The following is a 14,775-nucleotide window of genomic DNA, read 5'->3' on the forward strand; positions in this document are numbered from 1 at the left end:
GTTAAGAAAGCATATGGTGTTTTGGCTTTCATTAACAGGGGGATCGAGTTGAAGAGCCGCGAGGTTATGCTGCAGCTCTACAAAACCCTGGTGAGACCGCACTTGGAATACTGCGTCCAGTTCTGGTCGCCCTATTATAGGAAAGATGTGGAAGCTTTGGAGAGGGTGCAAAGGAGGTTTACCAGGATGCAGCCTGGATTGGAGGGCTTGTCCTCCAAGGAGAGGTTGACTGAGCTCAGACTTTTCTCTCTAGAGAGAAGGAGGAAGAGAGGTGACCTGATCGAGGTGTACAAGGTAATGAGAGGCATGGATAGAGTCGATAGCCAGAGACTTTTCCCCAGGGCAGGACTGACTGCCACGAGGGGTCATAGTTTTAAGGTGTTAGGAGGAAGGTATAGAGGAGACGTCAGAGGGAGGTTCTTCACCCAGAGAGTTGTGAGCGCATGGAATAGTTTACTAGTGGTAGTCGTGGAAGCGGAGTCAGTAGTGACATTTAAGCGACTGCTGGACATGCACATGGACAGCAGTGAATTGAAGGGAATGTATGTTAGGTTATTTTAGTTTTGGATTGGATTATTCCACAGCACAACATCGTGGGCCGAAGGGCCTGTACTGTGCTGTACTTTTCTATGTTCTATGTTCTAAAACTAAAGTTAGTTAATCTTAAACGCATCAAGGAAGCTGGGGAGGTAATGGCCTGGTGGTATTATTGGTAGACAATTAATCCAGAGACTCAGCTGATGCTCTGGGGACACAGATTCAAATCCCTCCATGGCAGATGGTAGAATTTGAATTCAAAAAGAATCTGAAATTAAGGGTCTAATAACGACCATGAAAGTACTGTTGATTGTCAGAAAAGCCTACATGGTTGACTAATATAACAAAGTGTGAAGTTGGATGAACACAGCAGGCCAAGCAGCATCTCAGGAGCACAAAAGCTGATGTTTCGGGCCTAGACTCTGGTTCACGAATGTCCATTCGGAAAGAAAATCTGCCATCCTCACCTGGCCTGGCCTACTTGTGACTGCAGACTCCACAGCAATACGGTTGACTCTCACCTGGCCTCTGGGCCATTAGGGCAATAAATGCTGGCCTAGCCAGGGACACCCACATCCCATGAACAAATAAAGTTCTTTTAACAAGAAACATCTATACCTAGAGACTGGTTACAATGTGGAGTTCACTACAAAGTGGGGTGGTTGAGGAGACTAACAGATCCATTTAAGGGAATCTAGATAGACAACAGGAAGAAAGGACTGAAAGAATTTTTGATTGGTTTTGGTTTAGAGCACAAAGCTATTTCTTCTGTAAGTGTGGAGCTGGAAGAACACAGCAGGCCAGGCAACATCAGAGGAGCAGAAAGTTGACATTTCGGGTTGGGACCCTTCTTCAGGGAAACAAAAGGGTCCATCCCAAAACGTCAATTTTCTCGTTTCTCGGATACTGCCTTGCCTGCTGTGTTCCTCTAGCTCCACACTGTATTATCTCTGACTCCAGCATCGGTAGTTCTTACTATCTCAAAGCTACTTTTTCTTTGCTTCTTTGCCTGAAGGCAAGTCGAACCCATTGCACCATGATTCACATGGTAGACTATTAAGGGAAGGTGGCAGCTTCTGAATCTTCCCCAACTGGAACAGCGACTGAAGCAATCTGACCTGCACCAGCCCACTACCCAAGTAAACCTACTGGATCCTGAAATCTGGGTTGTTGTGGCAATTTACTATTTCACTGAAGGATCAAACTGAAAACAAATTGATTTGCATCTCACCAATTTCTAGTGCAAATTATGTTCAGTTAAAGAATGATAGCACAATTTTCAGATTTTACCAAAAAGTATTGCAGAGTCACCTGTAAATACCCTGAGCCTCGTCTTCAATAACTGCTGCCTCATCATGTATAGCACATGGATAGTGATAGGATCTTCTACATATTTTCACTTCACATCCAACAGTGGCGCCTTTCTTCCTGCATGAAGAGCACTTCTAAAATAAGAACAGGAATCAAACAGAAATTGGAGGTTGATAGGCAAACTTCCAAGGGCAAGACAAAAGAATTTGACTTTTCATAATGCCCAGGATATAGGTGACAGTAAACACATTGACTGTTTACGCTAAATTGCCTGTTTCTATTCTACATAGTCTAAGTCACCCATAATTTTTTTACACAGATTTATTTAGATATTTTCTAATCAACCTGTTCAGAGATGTTGCTGGAGCAAGTGGCACTTGAACCCAGGTCTCCTGGTCTAGAGGGAGGAATACCACCACTGTACCATCTTTCATGACTTCAGATCATTCTGAAATGTTTTACAACCAGCAAGTACTTTTAAAGTATAAATAGTTGAAATGCAGGAAACACTGAAGCCAATTTATATGTAACAAGAGCAAAAAGATAATAACAAATTATTTAAAAACCGAAAGAACCGCAGATGCTGTAAGTCAGAAACAAAAACTAAAGTTGCTGGAAAATCTCAGCAGGTCTGACAGCATCTGTGAAGAGAAATCAGAGTTAACACTTCAGGTCCAGTGACCCTTCCTCAGAAGTTCTTAGGATGGGTCACCAGACCCGAAACATTAATTCTGATTTCTCTTCACAGACATTGCCAGACCTGCTGAGCTTTTCCAGCAACTTACCTTTTATAACAACTTATTTGTTCTTTTTCAAAGTTGACTGAGTTGTACTTTTAAGCAGGTAAAGAAATTTGGGCAAAGAGTCGTAAAATAATTGCAATTCTTTCTTCCTTCTTTCACAGTAGGATACCTCTGAGTGTCTCTTGTTGCTGTACATCTATTCCATCACAGACAACTGCACTGTCAGACGTACCATCTTTCTAAGGAGGCAATAGACCAAAACATTCTCTGTCCCCTTGAATGTCAAGATCTGATAGAAGTATTCTGAAGAATAACGCTGGGGTTCTCCCTATCCTGGACAGTGTTTATTATTCAACCAACAATGCAAACAAAAGAAGTCTGATCATTATCACATTACTGTCCATTGAAACTTGCTACAAGCAAACTGGCTCCTGTTTTAACTATATGATAACAAGCTGAGATGAAATAGCCTCCAGCAAACACAACTATCTTCCTACGTGCCAGCTATGACTCCCACAGCGAACAGTTTGCTCCTAATTCCCATTTATTCCAGTTTTTCTAGCGCTCCTTGATACAACACTCAGTCCAACATAGCCTTGATATCAAGAACTATCATTTTCACCTCACCTCTCGAATTGAATTCTTTTGTCCATGTTTGAATCAAGGCTGCAGTGAGGTCAAGAGCTGAGTAACCCTGGCGGTACGCAAATTTAATATCAGTAAGGAGGTAACTGCTAAGCAAATGCTGTTCAATGGTACCGTTGATTACACCTTCCATCACTTCACTGATAATCAAGAGTACACTGATAGGGTGATAGTTGGCTAGGTTTGATTTGTCCTCATTTTTCTGTACAGGGTATATTTGGACAATTTTTGACATTGCTGAGTAGATGCCTATGTGGTAGCTGGACTGGAACAGCTTAGTCAGGGTTGTTGCAAGTTCTGGAGGATTCCTTCAGGACTCTTGCTAGAATGTTGTCAGGGTCCACAGCCTTTGCAGTATACAGGCCCTTCAACCATTTCTTGATATCATGTGGAATGAATTGAACTGGCTGAAGATTGGCATCTGTGATGCTGGGAACCACTGGATTATATTTGGGAATGTTATTGTTGCAAATACTTCAACCTTGCCTTTTGCACTTATGTGCTGCGCTCTCCCATAAATAAGGATGAAGGTATCTGTACAGTCTCCCCCTCCTCCAGTGTATTAATGAATTGTCCACCATCCTTCACATCTAGATGTGGCAGGACTGCAGAGCTAAGATCTGATCCACTATTTGTTGGGTCCCTTAGCTCTGTCCATCATTTACTGCTTATAATACTTGGCATGCAAGTGGTATTGTGTAGTAGCTTCACCAGCTTGACACCTCATTTTTATATGTGTCCGGTGCACACCCTTCTGCGTGTGTCATTAAACTAGGGCTATTCCTGGTTTGATGGCGATGGTAGAGTGGGGGATATGCCGGGCCATGACATTGCAGATTATGTTGGAGTATGATTCTACTGCTTTTGATGGCCCACGGCTCCTTGTGGATAGACAATCTTGAGGGCTAGATCTGTTCAAATATGGAAATTTTCCCAGGCATATACTGTAAACAAAAGGCAGTAGGAATCCAATCCAGCTAATTACTGCCCCAACAGTCTACTCTTGATCTTCAGTCAAGTGATGGAAGGTATCATCAATGATACTATCAAGCAGCGCCTACTCAGTGAAAAACCTGCTCACTGACTCCCAGTTTGGGTTGCCCATGGCTACTCCTGAGCTCATCACAGACATGGTTCAAACATGGACAAACAGCTGAAGTTCAGAGGGGACATGAGAGTGACTGCCCTTGATATCAATGCGACATTTAAAGGAGTGTAGCATCAAGGAGCCCTAACCAAACTTGAATCAAGGGGTATTGAGGCAAACTCTCTGCTGGTTTGAGACATACCTGGCATAGAGGAAAATGGTTGTAGTTGATGGAAGTCAGGCATCTCGGCTTTCGGAAATCTCTGCAGGATTCGTCAGGGTAGTGTCCAAGACTGAAGCATCTTCAGCTGCTTCATTAAGTGGGAATGTTCATCGCAGATTGTATAAAGTTCAGCATCGTGCATGATCTCTCAGATACTGTAACAGTCCATAACTAAATACAGCAAGATTTGGATAATATCCAGGTTGGGGCTGAAAATGACAAGTAATATTTTCACCATGCCAATGTCCAGGAATCGCAATCTCCAATAAGAGATAATCTAACCATTCACCCTCACTAGGCATTTCATAGCACTATCATCATTGAATTCTGCACTATCAACATCCTGTGGATTACTATTGACCAGAAATTAAATTGGAATTGCCACACAGATACTGGCTACAAGAGGAGGTCAGACAGTAGGAAACCTGCAGCAAGTCACTCACCTCCTGGCTCCCCAAAGCATGTCCATCATCTACAAGGCAGGAATCTTGAATGTGCGAGAATATTCCACACATACCTCAAACAGTGCAGCTCCAACAAATTCAAAGTGCTTGACACCATCCAGGGCAAAGCAGCTCGCTTCGCTGGTGCCACATTCACACGACAACATTTAAAAGCCAACCAGATGTGTATAGGAATAGAAAGGGTTTAGAGGGATACGGGCCAAATGCTGGTAATGGGTCTAGGTCAGATTGGGATGTCTGGTCAGTTGGATGTTTTGAAGGGTCTGACTCCGTGCTCTATGACTCTATGACTTCATCAAGATAGCTCACCACCAATGTCTCCAGACATCTAGGGACAGGTATAGGCAATAGATTCACACATTACAAATGAACACTACTTGCTGCTCATCACACTCCAGATCTTGCTGAATTATAGCAGGTTTGAAATATACAAATGTATTTAGCACAGATGGTATTAGGGTTCAAAAATGTTAGTTTTATTTATAAATGCTTGCTTAGTTACTGAAATCTTACCAACTTCCTTCCTCTTTTAATTTCTTTTTTGATATCTTCAACAAGAAATCCACCAAAATCGTCAAAATCTGAATCATGACTGACTAAATTTGAAGAAAAAAGCTGACAAAAGAGAGAAATATAATATAAATATATCACAGATGCTCTAACATTTGTTTCTCTTTTTCTCACTGTTTCAAAAGCTGGCTTGTAGATCCATGGGTGCAGATTTCTTTTTGCCACATCACTCCAGTGGCCATGTTTCATTGCTGAGTAGAGGTAACGAAAACTTGCAGATTATGGAGTGCAATACAGTCCCTTATACAAACAGCTATAATTAGTACATTGCAAGCAAAGGAAATATTTCACCTTCATCACTTGAGTGAGGCCATTGCTAGAGGTGCTGTCCCGGTTAAGATCTATTAACTAATAACAATAATGATCAAAAATAGTTTTTATCCCCAAAGAGAAGGCCTGAAAAATGAGCAGCAGCAATCAGACAAAGTCACATTCCTTTTGAATGCAGTGATAATGGGAACTGCAGATGCTGGCCAAAACCAGCCCAGTTCGTCCCCTCCCCCCACTGCACCACACAACCAGCCCAGCTCTTCCCCCCCACCCACTGCATCCCAAAACCAGTCCAACCTGTCTCTGCCTCCCTAACCTGTTCTTCCTCTCACCCAGCCCTTCCTCCCACCCCAAGCCGCACCTCCATCTCCTACCTACTAACCTCATGCCACCTCCTTGACCTGTCCGTCTTCCCTGGACTGACCTATCCCCTCCCTACCTCCTCACCTATACTCTCCTCTCCACCTATCTTCTTTTCTCTCCATCTTCGGTCCGCCTCCCCCTCTCTCCCTATTTATTCCAGAACCCTCTCCCCATCCCCCTCTCTGATGAAGGGTCTAGGCCCAAAACGTCAGCTTTTGTGAATCCTGAGATGCTGCTGGGCCTGCTGTGTTTATCCAGCCTCATATTTTATTCCTTTTGAATGCAGTTTGATTGAATGAGTTTGAGATCACTTTCATTTTCCCTTTTGAAACTATAAACTGAAATGGAAGTTGGACTGCAATAACTGAAAAGAAAGTTTAACAATTTGAAAATCAAGTATGAGACGTTGTACAGCTGTAAAATATGTTACTGCCTTTTGGAAGCAATAAGAGGGAGACTGAGCGTCTGAGTAGCATCAAGAATCTTTTAAGTTAAGGAGTCTGCCTGACAACAGCCCTCTGATTGGTATAACTGCACTGTTGTAAAGCTGTAAATGCTAAGAGCTGCACAGAGGAGGAAATATGCAGAGCATACGGATAGAAAGCATCCATTTCTCTTCTTACCCCTCCCGCACCCTCACATGGGAAAAAGACTGTAAAACCGAGGAATCCTTAAAAGCCATACAATAAAGCTGTCTAAATTCACCTGAACAACCATCAAATCAAACAGCAATCATTGCCATGCTGACAACAGTACATCACTGCAAAAATCAAAAGGATATCAGAAAAATAACTTCCCACCCCGTGGTTCAGACTTCTGATCTTTGCTTACCCTGCCAAATATTCTTTTTCCACCCACAGTATATGCAGTAAACCACTTCTCTTTTGTTTGTCTTAATGGTCACTGAGTGCTTGTATGTTTTGGGTTTTGAAGGAACACAGTGTAAGTGAGAAATCCTTTATTTTCACTCTTCTTGTTGAAGTTAAGTGTGTTACAATACATAGATTGTTTTTCTGTCACTGAAAGAATCTGATGTGGACTCCCGTTGTCCTAAGGAAAAGCTGATCAGGTAATCTGGTCATTTGTGGTCGTCTCACTAGGATTTATACATTTTACCATTGCTCGTAAAACAGTCGGGCATAAGCACTGCACACACTTCCTAGCTAAGTTGCACCAAATATACTTATGATAATACACAGCTCTCATTATATTGCAATGAATGTAACATTTCATCCTCACAGGGTGTTAAAGTTGGGCCAGTCCCAGATCTAGTCAGCTTCAGAAGTCCATCCTTCTGTGCCTTGATTGATTTAATGTTTGATTTATTGTTGTCTTGTGTACCGAGATACAGTGAAAAGTGTTGTTTTGTTATGACATACAAAGTGCGTCATGGTACCAGAACAGAGAGCAGAATACAGTGTTGCAGCCTCAGAGGAGGTGCAGAGAAAGAGGTCAGAATGAACATTTGAGAGGTCCATTTAACAGCATGGAAGTAGCTGTCCTTGAATCTATTTGTACGTGTATACAAACTTTTTACATCTTTTGCCCAGTGCAAGCGGGTTGAAGAGAGTACAACAGCGGTGGGAGGGGCCTTTGACTATAAAGACTGAAAGAACTGTGGATACTGTAAATTAGACACAAAAACTGAGAACTGCAAGAACTGAGCACTTCGAGGGTCACTTGGTCTGAATCGTTAACTCTGATTTCTCTCCACAGACTGCCAGAGCCGCTGAGCTTTTCCAGCAATTATCTGTTGTTGGGTCTTTGATTATGTTGGTCACTTTGTTGAGGTTGCCCTCCCCCCATTGCTGGTACATCCCGCCTCAGTGAAGGAGACCTGAACAGAACACAGCACTCAACAGAAACGGTGGTTTCACCGAGACCCTGCCCAATTGCAGCAAGACACTCCCTGCTCGTGAATAATTAGAGTGAATTTATTCCCTCTGCCAACTTTAACCGGACCGCTACCACTGCCTCAGATATTCCACATTAAAACTCTTGAATTACACCCGTTTGATTTAAACGGAACGCAAATCCGGCGTTTGGATCCGAAGTTAAAAAAAATAATCAAAAGAAATGGAAAGCAAAGAAAAATTAATTAGAAGACCGAAAAACAAAACAGTTGGAGAATACAATGGAGACGGATTGGCGTACTTTGATAAGCAAAGCAAAATCCCTAAAGCAAGCCAGAGACTTCCAACTGAGTTGCTATTCTTTACCTACCAGGCAGTTCTGATGCGCTGCGATTGAACCATCGGTAAATAGTGTTCCCGTTTCCCGGCTTTCTCCTGATCTCATGCAAAGCCCACATTCGGTCATATTCGCCCAGTTCGTGTCGGTTCAGCACTGGATCTTGTAGCAAAAGTCGCCCTGCCCTGCAAAAAAAAAGCTGATGAGAAACCAACCACTCACGAGAAATGCTGCTTACGGCTGAAGAGGGGCCTCCTCCAAACCACGGGCCTTATCTTTCAAACTAAGTAGTTTCGATTTACCAGAAGAGAATCATAACCGGGAAAGACAGACGACAGAAAATGTCTAGAACTGCGATTGGCACTGGGCGAACGGAATGAATATTGCGTCACTCTAATGTTCAGGGCAGAACATTTCCTGGAAGATAGTGAGAACTGCAAATGCTGGAGTCAGAGATAATAGTGTAGAGCTAGGCCAGGCAGCATCAAAGGAGCAGGAAATTCGACATTTTTGGTCAGGATACTACTGAGAAATGTTTTTTGCTAGTTTTGCGTCTGTCACCACATCCTCTTATTCTGAACGCTCGGTCTTTTACAAATAGGGCATAATAAGTACTCAGAGCCGAATGCATTCCATTATCTTCGCGTAACTGGACTTTTTTATTTTCTTAGGCAAGCAAAGAGTTTTCAGTTTGATGTTAAATTAGAAATTCTGCCGACCTATCCTGAGTCATAATATTTCCCCTATCCGTCTTAAGTCCACACGCAAAGGATGACAGAAATTTGTAACTATCTATTTTAAACTGTCCTTTCCTGCTACACATGGTCTGATAGTTTATGGTGGTGACCTGTTAAAAATTATAAGGTACCCAAAGACAAGATTCACATCTACTTGCATATTGGAGTCTTCCACTATCATACAGGCTCCAACTTCCTTTTCAATTCAAATTACTAACTAGGAATCTCTTCCTGTCCTATCAACTGTCATTCATGTATGGGAAGAATCTGAAGGTCAAAATCAGTGATTGTGTTATGAAAACATCATCCTTGGCCATCAAGTGCTGGGGTACAACTCAAATTCAGAGCTTCTGTCAGAGGCAGAGATGCTACCTACTGGATCACACAGAGCCATCCTTGGAGACAGGAAGCACTACCCAAGTCTACCTCTACCTTGGTTCCAAAGTTGTCTTTGGACATGAAAGGTTAGCTGTAGCTCACTCCGAATAAGTTGGCAGATCTGAGTTTCTGCAGAATTTTCTGTTCTATTGGTAATGAAAATTGATCCCACGTTGTTGGCATTTACCCTGCGTTCCTGACAATCCAAGGTTAACACTGGTGGAAAGCAGTTTGGACTTTGCATGACTGCCACTCCACTCTCAAATATCGGAGGTGGATTCCAGACATGGTTCCATTTAATACCACAATGCAGTGTCAGTTCACAGGGAGACAAACTATTCCATATAGTCTCTATTAAATCAGAGAAACTAAACACATATTGGATGATATTACATAAGAACTTTTAATTTAGTCCACAACTGTAATTCAAAGCTTCCAGATGCCTATCATTTTAATTCTCCGTTCCAATCTTGCTCTGAGTTTACAGTCCTTGCCAAGCTGCCAGTCCTTTCCTAGTAGGTATTAATGGGGACTGTTGGGGCTAACTGTTACTTAGCCTCAACAGTCCCCATTAATAGCTAGTCACCCTCCCAACCTTTGTCTGTCCAACTGTTCTCTCTGTTTGGGCTTTAAGCCCACCTATTGTTTACTCCTTACCCCCAGACAACCGATCTTAGACATATAAACCAACATTTTCCTAGCTATCATCACTTCTGAGGGAGGGTCATTCAACCTAAAAAGTTAACTCTGATTTGTCTCCACAGATGCTGTCAGACCTGCTGAGCTTTTTCTGCAATTTCTGTTTTTGTTTCTGATTTACAGCATCTGCAGTTCTTTAAATTTGTATTCTTTTCTCATTGCTAATTTCATGTCTATTTTCCCATCAGAACCTTACTTTCAGTCCTTGGTTTCAGAAAATCTACCACTAAAGCTTGAAGTAAGCTTGAGGACCAGCACCTTGCTTTGCAATTAAGCTTTTTAAGTTTGACACTGAGTTCTCATTTTCAGTTCATGACATCTACCCAATCTATATTTTTGGATGGCAGCAGTTTTTCATGGTTGTGTTTTTCCATAAGCATTTCCTCATCCTGTTTTGTTTTTGTCTCATTATTAACTTCTTTTACTGCAAACCATTATCTTTTTGGTAATTTGCTTTCCAGCACAAAGCCCTCCAAATTTTGTTATTTTCCTCCCATTCACCTGATACCCACTGATCCAACTATCCATTCACCTACCTACCTGCCAACCTTATCCACATCCCTATTTACTCTCACCTATTCAAAGACTGGACATTTAAATTTACCATACTACACTCGTACCATAAAAAGGGCATGTGCCTCCCTTCCTCCTGACTCTAATCTGTCCTGACACAATTCCCCAGGGGATGCTGCACTGGTCTTTGACAGCCTGGGGGATGCAGAAGATTCCAGAAAAAATGTATGCAGCATCAGGTTGGGTACATCTTGTACACAGTGGCAATCTGCTCAACATTAGATTGAATTGTCCCAGCAGTAGTGTTCAGTCAAGTTATGTTTAAACTCAACATATCCATCATATTCTCTTTTTAATCTTAAACCTCTATAAGTTGGTACATTCAGACAAACACTTTGGTTGCAGCACATGCATAGTAAAAATTCTACCATACATGCTTCTCCTATTCCTTATATCCTCATTCTATTCTCAAGAATTGCAAAACCATAGAGTGCAACCTCTTCCTCATGCCTTCTTCCTTTGATCATGAAGCTTCAAAAATCAAATTTGGTATCACTTTGTCACTCAGCACTCTCTTACTCTGTTTTACAACACAATAGGCATCAGGGAAGAGAAAAGCAGACACAAACTACTGAAAGTCATTGCCCTAGTCTATTTACTTCCCTGTGCACTGGAGTGCACATTTAACGTTACAGGATGCCTTCCCAGTTGGCAAGTGTCATTGTGCTCTTAAAAAAAACACACCAAAACACAATACCATTGAGTTGTTTTTAAATGTTATATTATAAACTGACACTTAATTTGGACACCAAAACACAAGAATTAAAGGTCAATTTTGGAAATAGAAAATTACATATATAATCCTAATATTTTGAATTTCATTAAAAAAAACACACACAAAGAGCCAGCTCAGAAGTAATCCTGTTGACAGTCATCTTAACATAATGCAGAAATAACAAACAAAATGCAACTGTACATTTTATAACTAGTACCCAATAATCTGACTCAGTGAAAACCAGCAACAGAAAATGAACATTCTATTACTTTCACAAAAACTTATTTACATTTTTAAGTGGATGAGATCTTCATTGAAGGTTTTCCATCTGGAACATTCAAACATTGCCATTAAATAGATATACATTTCAACTCATGTTTAGAGTAGTCACAATCCTTTGACCTGCACACAATCAATACTAAAGCAATCAGTCTGCGTAACATGACATTCATTATCAGGCGCATTTGCTACTTCACAGGGATGCTTTATAAGCTTTTCTTCTTTCTGTTACATGCTGTTGACTTAGAGCCACAATAAATGGAAAATAGAGCAGCGGCATATATTCTCAAAATGCTCCTTTGCAAGTAGATGGGAAAGGTTCATACCCCACCAAAGTAACTGCAGAAGACATGAATTAATGTCAGACAGAATATTAACAGTGTTGTTCTGAAACCTACATCCTCAATTGCATTCCGGCTTTCTGTCAACAGTGCGGGGACAAAGAATTTGGATCTGATTCAAAGTTTTCGATTTTATCACCGACTTTCTTTATCAACCATCTTCTTTCCTTTCCTGAGTGACAAGAGTCCATGAAGAGATAGTAGGAACTGCAGATGCTGGAGAATCTGAGATAACAAAGTGTAGCGCTGGATGAACCCAGCAGACCAAGCAGCATCAGACGATCAGGAAGGCAGACATTTCGGGCCTAGACTCTTCTTCAGAAAATGAGCAAGGGCCTAGGCCTGAAACGTCAGCCTTCCTGCTCCTCTGATGCTGCTTGGCCTGCTGTGTTCATGCAGCTCGTCACCTTGTTATCTCAGAGTCTATGAAGAACCCTTTTGAAGATTGTCACTAAGTTACTTGTCTGTAATTCTAGAGCTTGGGAGTGGGAAGGGGGAACGAATCATGGAATTCTCAACCAATCTTTATGTGCATGCATTTACCAGCATGAATCTCAATTAAGACAGGAACTGGAAGCATCATGCATGCTTTCCTCTACAGATTTTGAGAGGGAGATTAATTGTGATGCCCTAAAACTCAAGATCATATCATACTGCAAATCTGGGATCTTCTGGTGTATGTGGCTAAGTACACACAAAAATTTCACCTGACTGTGTGCTGCCCATAAATTCATGGTAATCAATTTTTGTATTTATATTGCAAGAAATAATTGCAGTACCAGATAAAAAGCTTATAGCTTTCAGAAGTATTAGTCCAACCCAAATTTAGAAGCTCAAATAATGGGAATTGGAGGACCATATTAATTTAGACCTAATGTATAAGCTTTTATTGTCATTATGGTTCCCAATGGATAGTAATATCTTTACTGATAAGTGGTACAGACTCACATCTGCATTTTTCAACCATACAACAACGAATTTTGGAACTTGATACAAGTATCACACTATACTTTCTCTGCAATTGACAGATCCACAAAGACATGGAATTTCTTCTTCAGGCATGCTTCCTGTCGAGTATCTGTAGTCCCATGTCAACTCCGATCCTGCTTTGATATACCTAATACAAAACACATGTATGTTAAGGAACATTAAGGAATACCTTGGACCTCCTTATTAAAGTAGGTTTCAATATATTATTCCATAATGCATTATGCTGAGGGAGAACACATGGTTAAATATAGTGCAACAATTAACCTTTTCACAATATCATTATTAGGCATATTAAATAGCAATGTCAAGAAGGCATCTTAGTTAATAAATTAGATCTATATTCAACAACCATTTTATGCAAAGAATCAATGCACTTGAAATCACAGACTGGTTAGAGTGCTGAAAGAAGCCATTCAGCCAATTGTGTCCATGTCATCTCTCTGCAAGACAGTCTCACTCTTTACCTACATTCTCTCTTCAAGCAGTTATCAAAGTCTATTTTGAAAGTCATGACAGAATTGGCCTCCATCGGACTAGCAGCTAGTGCATTTCAGATCCAAACCACTTACTGCACATAAAGATCTTCTCTAACCCCAGCAATGGTTCTTGTGTCAGTTCCTTTATATTGGTGTCCTCTGGTTCTCAGTATGAACAGTTTCTCCAAACACTGTATCTAGATCATGCAAGATTTTGAATGCTTCCATCAAATGAATCCCATCTCAACTTTCTCCTTCTCTAAACAGCACAACCTGCGCCCATCCCCATCCTTGAATCTATCTATACGACTAAATTTCTCAGTCCTCTGAGCCACTCTCATGAAAGTTGAACAAGGCAAAATACTGTTGACCTTTGAAATCTTAAGTAAAAACGGAAAATGCTGGAAAAACCTAGGTCTAGCAGCATCTGTGCAGAAAGAAACAGAGTTAACATTTGGAGATTGGTATTACTCCTGTTTTGAACAAGAGGAGATTTTGGACTTAAAAGGTTAACTCTGGTTTTTCAAAGTTAGGTGTGGTTCTCTATTAATCTGTGATGAACAATGTGTGGGGTTTGGGAGTGTGTGTGGAGGGTAGGTTATGTAAAATATATTGCAGTATCATACACAGAACATAGGCTTCCAATGGACCAAATTGGGAGTTTCACTTATAATTTCATCTATGAGGAAATCAATAAATTCTAATATTTACCAGATTTTCTTCTGTGGACTTTTTCAAGGAGATTTATCCGTTGTGTGTTGGTTTGACGATGGATTAAGTTGTTTCTCTTGAAATGATTTGAATAGGTTTAGGTATGAGGATAGGTTGACTACTCCAGAATCTTGAGAGCAGTTCTGGGCACAGCAGCTCAGGAAAGTTGTCATGACATTGGATAAAGTGTAGCACACATTTGCCAGAATGATACTGAGGATACATGGGTTGGAAGGAGTGGTTAAACAAATTAAAGTTGTATTCTTTAGCATTTAGAAGGCTACGGGGTAATTTGATCAAAGCTTTCAAGATGTGACAGGTGAGAAATCAGGGAGAAAGAGAGGAGCTGTTTCCAGTGGTTGGAATGTCCAAGAAGAGTAAAAAGTCTGAAAATTCTAGGAACAAAATTCAGAAACACACTACTCAAAAGGATGTAATTAATGTCCAATAACAGTTTCATCAGCAAACCTGCT

The 14,775-nt window shown here is 41.0% G+C and overlaps 2 protein-coding genes across 18 annotated transcripts in view; both read right to left on the reverse strand.

Annotated features, from left to right (window-relative positions):
• LOC125457114 (uncharacterized) overlaps positions 1-12,445 on the reverse strand; it is a 60,504-nt gene extending 48,059 nt beyond the window's left edge. For 2 of the 7 annotated variants that reach the window (XR_007248561.2, XM_048540848.2), the window contains exons 1-4: positions 8,706-9,335; positions 8,437-8,588; positions 5,524-5,625; positions 1,849-1,982 (exon numbers count right to left, since the gene is read on the reverse strand). Coding sequence is in view for 6 of the 7 variants with exons in the window: in XM_048540848.2 (XP_048396805.1) it covers positions 1,849-1,982; positions 5,524-5,625; positions 8,437-8,532 (332 nt within the window). In the remaining variant the exon portion in view is untranslated. The other 5 variants (XM_048540849.2, XM_048540850.2, XM_059650425.1 and 2 more) reach the window with 5 other exon arrangements.
• A 35-nt stretch (positions 12,446-12,480) lies between these two features.
• The window catches only part of setdb2 (SET domain bifurcated histone lysine methyltransferase 2), a 72,900-nt gene continuing 70,605 nt past the window's right edge, over positions 12,481-14,775 (reverse strand). For all 11 annotated transcript variants that reach the window (XM_048540555.2, XM_048540556.2, XM_048540554.2 and 8 more), the window contains one exon: positions 12,481-13,242. In XM_048540555.2, coding sequence (XP_048396512.1) covers positions 13,125-13,242 — 118 coding nt within the window. In that variant the 3' untranslated portion in view covers positions 12,481-13,124. The remainder of the gene's footprint in view (positions 13,243-14,775) is intronic.

Source organism: Stegostoma tigrinum, chromosome 12 (assembly GCF_030684315.1).
Source record: "Stegostoma tigrinum isolate sSteTig4 chromosome 12, sSteTig4.hap1, whole genome shotgun sequence".
Taxonomy (NCBI): domain Eukaryota; kingdom Metazoa; phylum Chordata; class Chondrichthyes; order Orectolobiformes; family Stegostomatidae; genus Stegostoma; species Stegostoma tigrinum.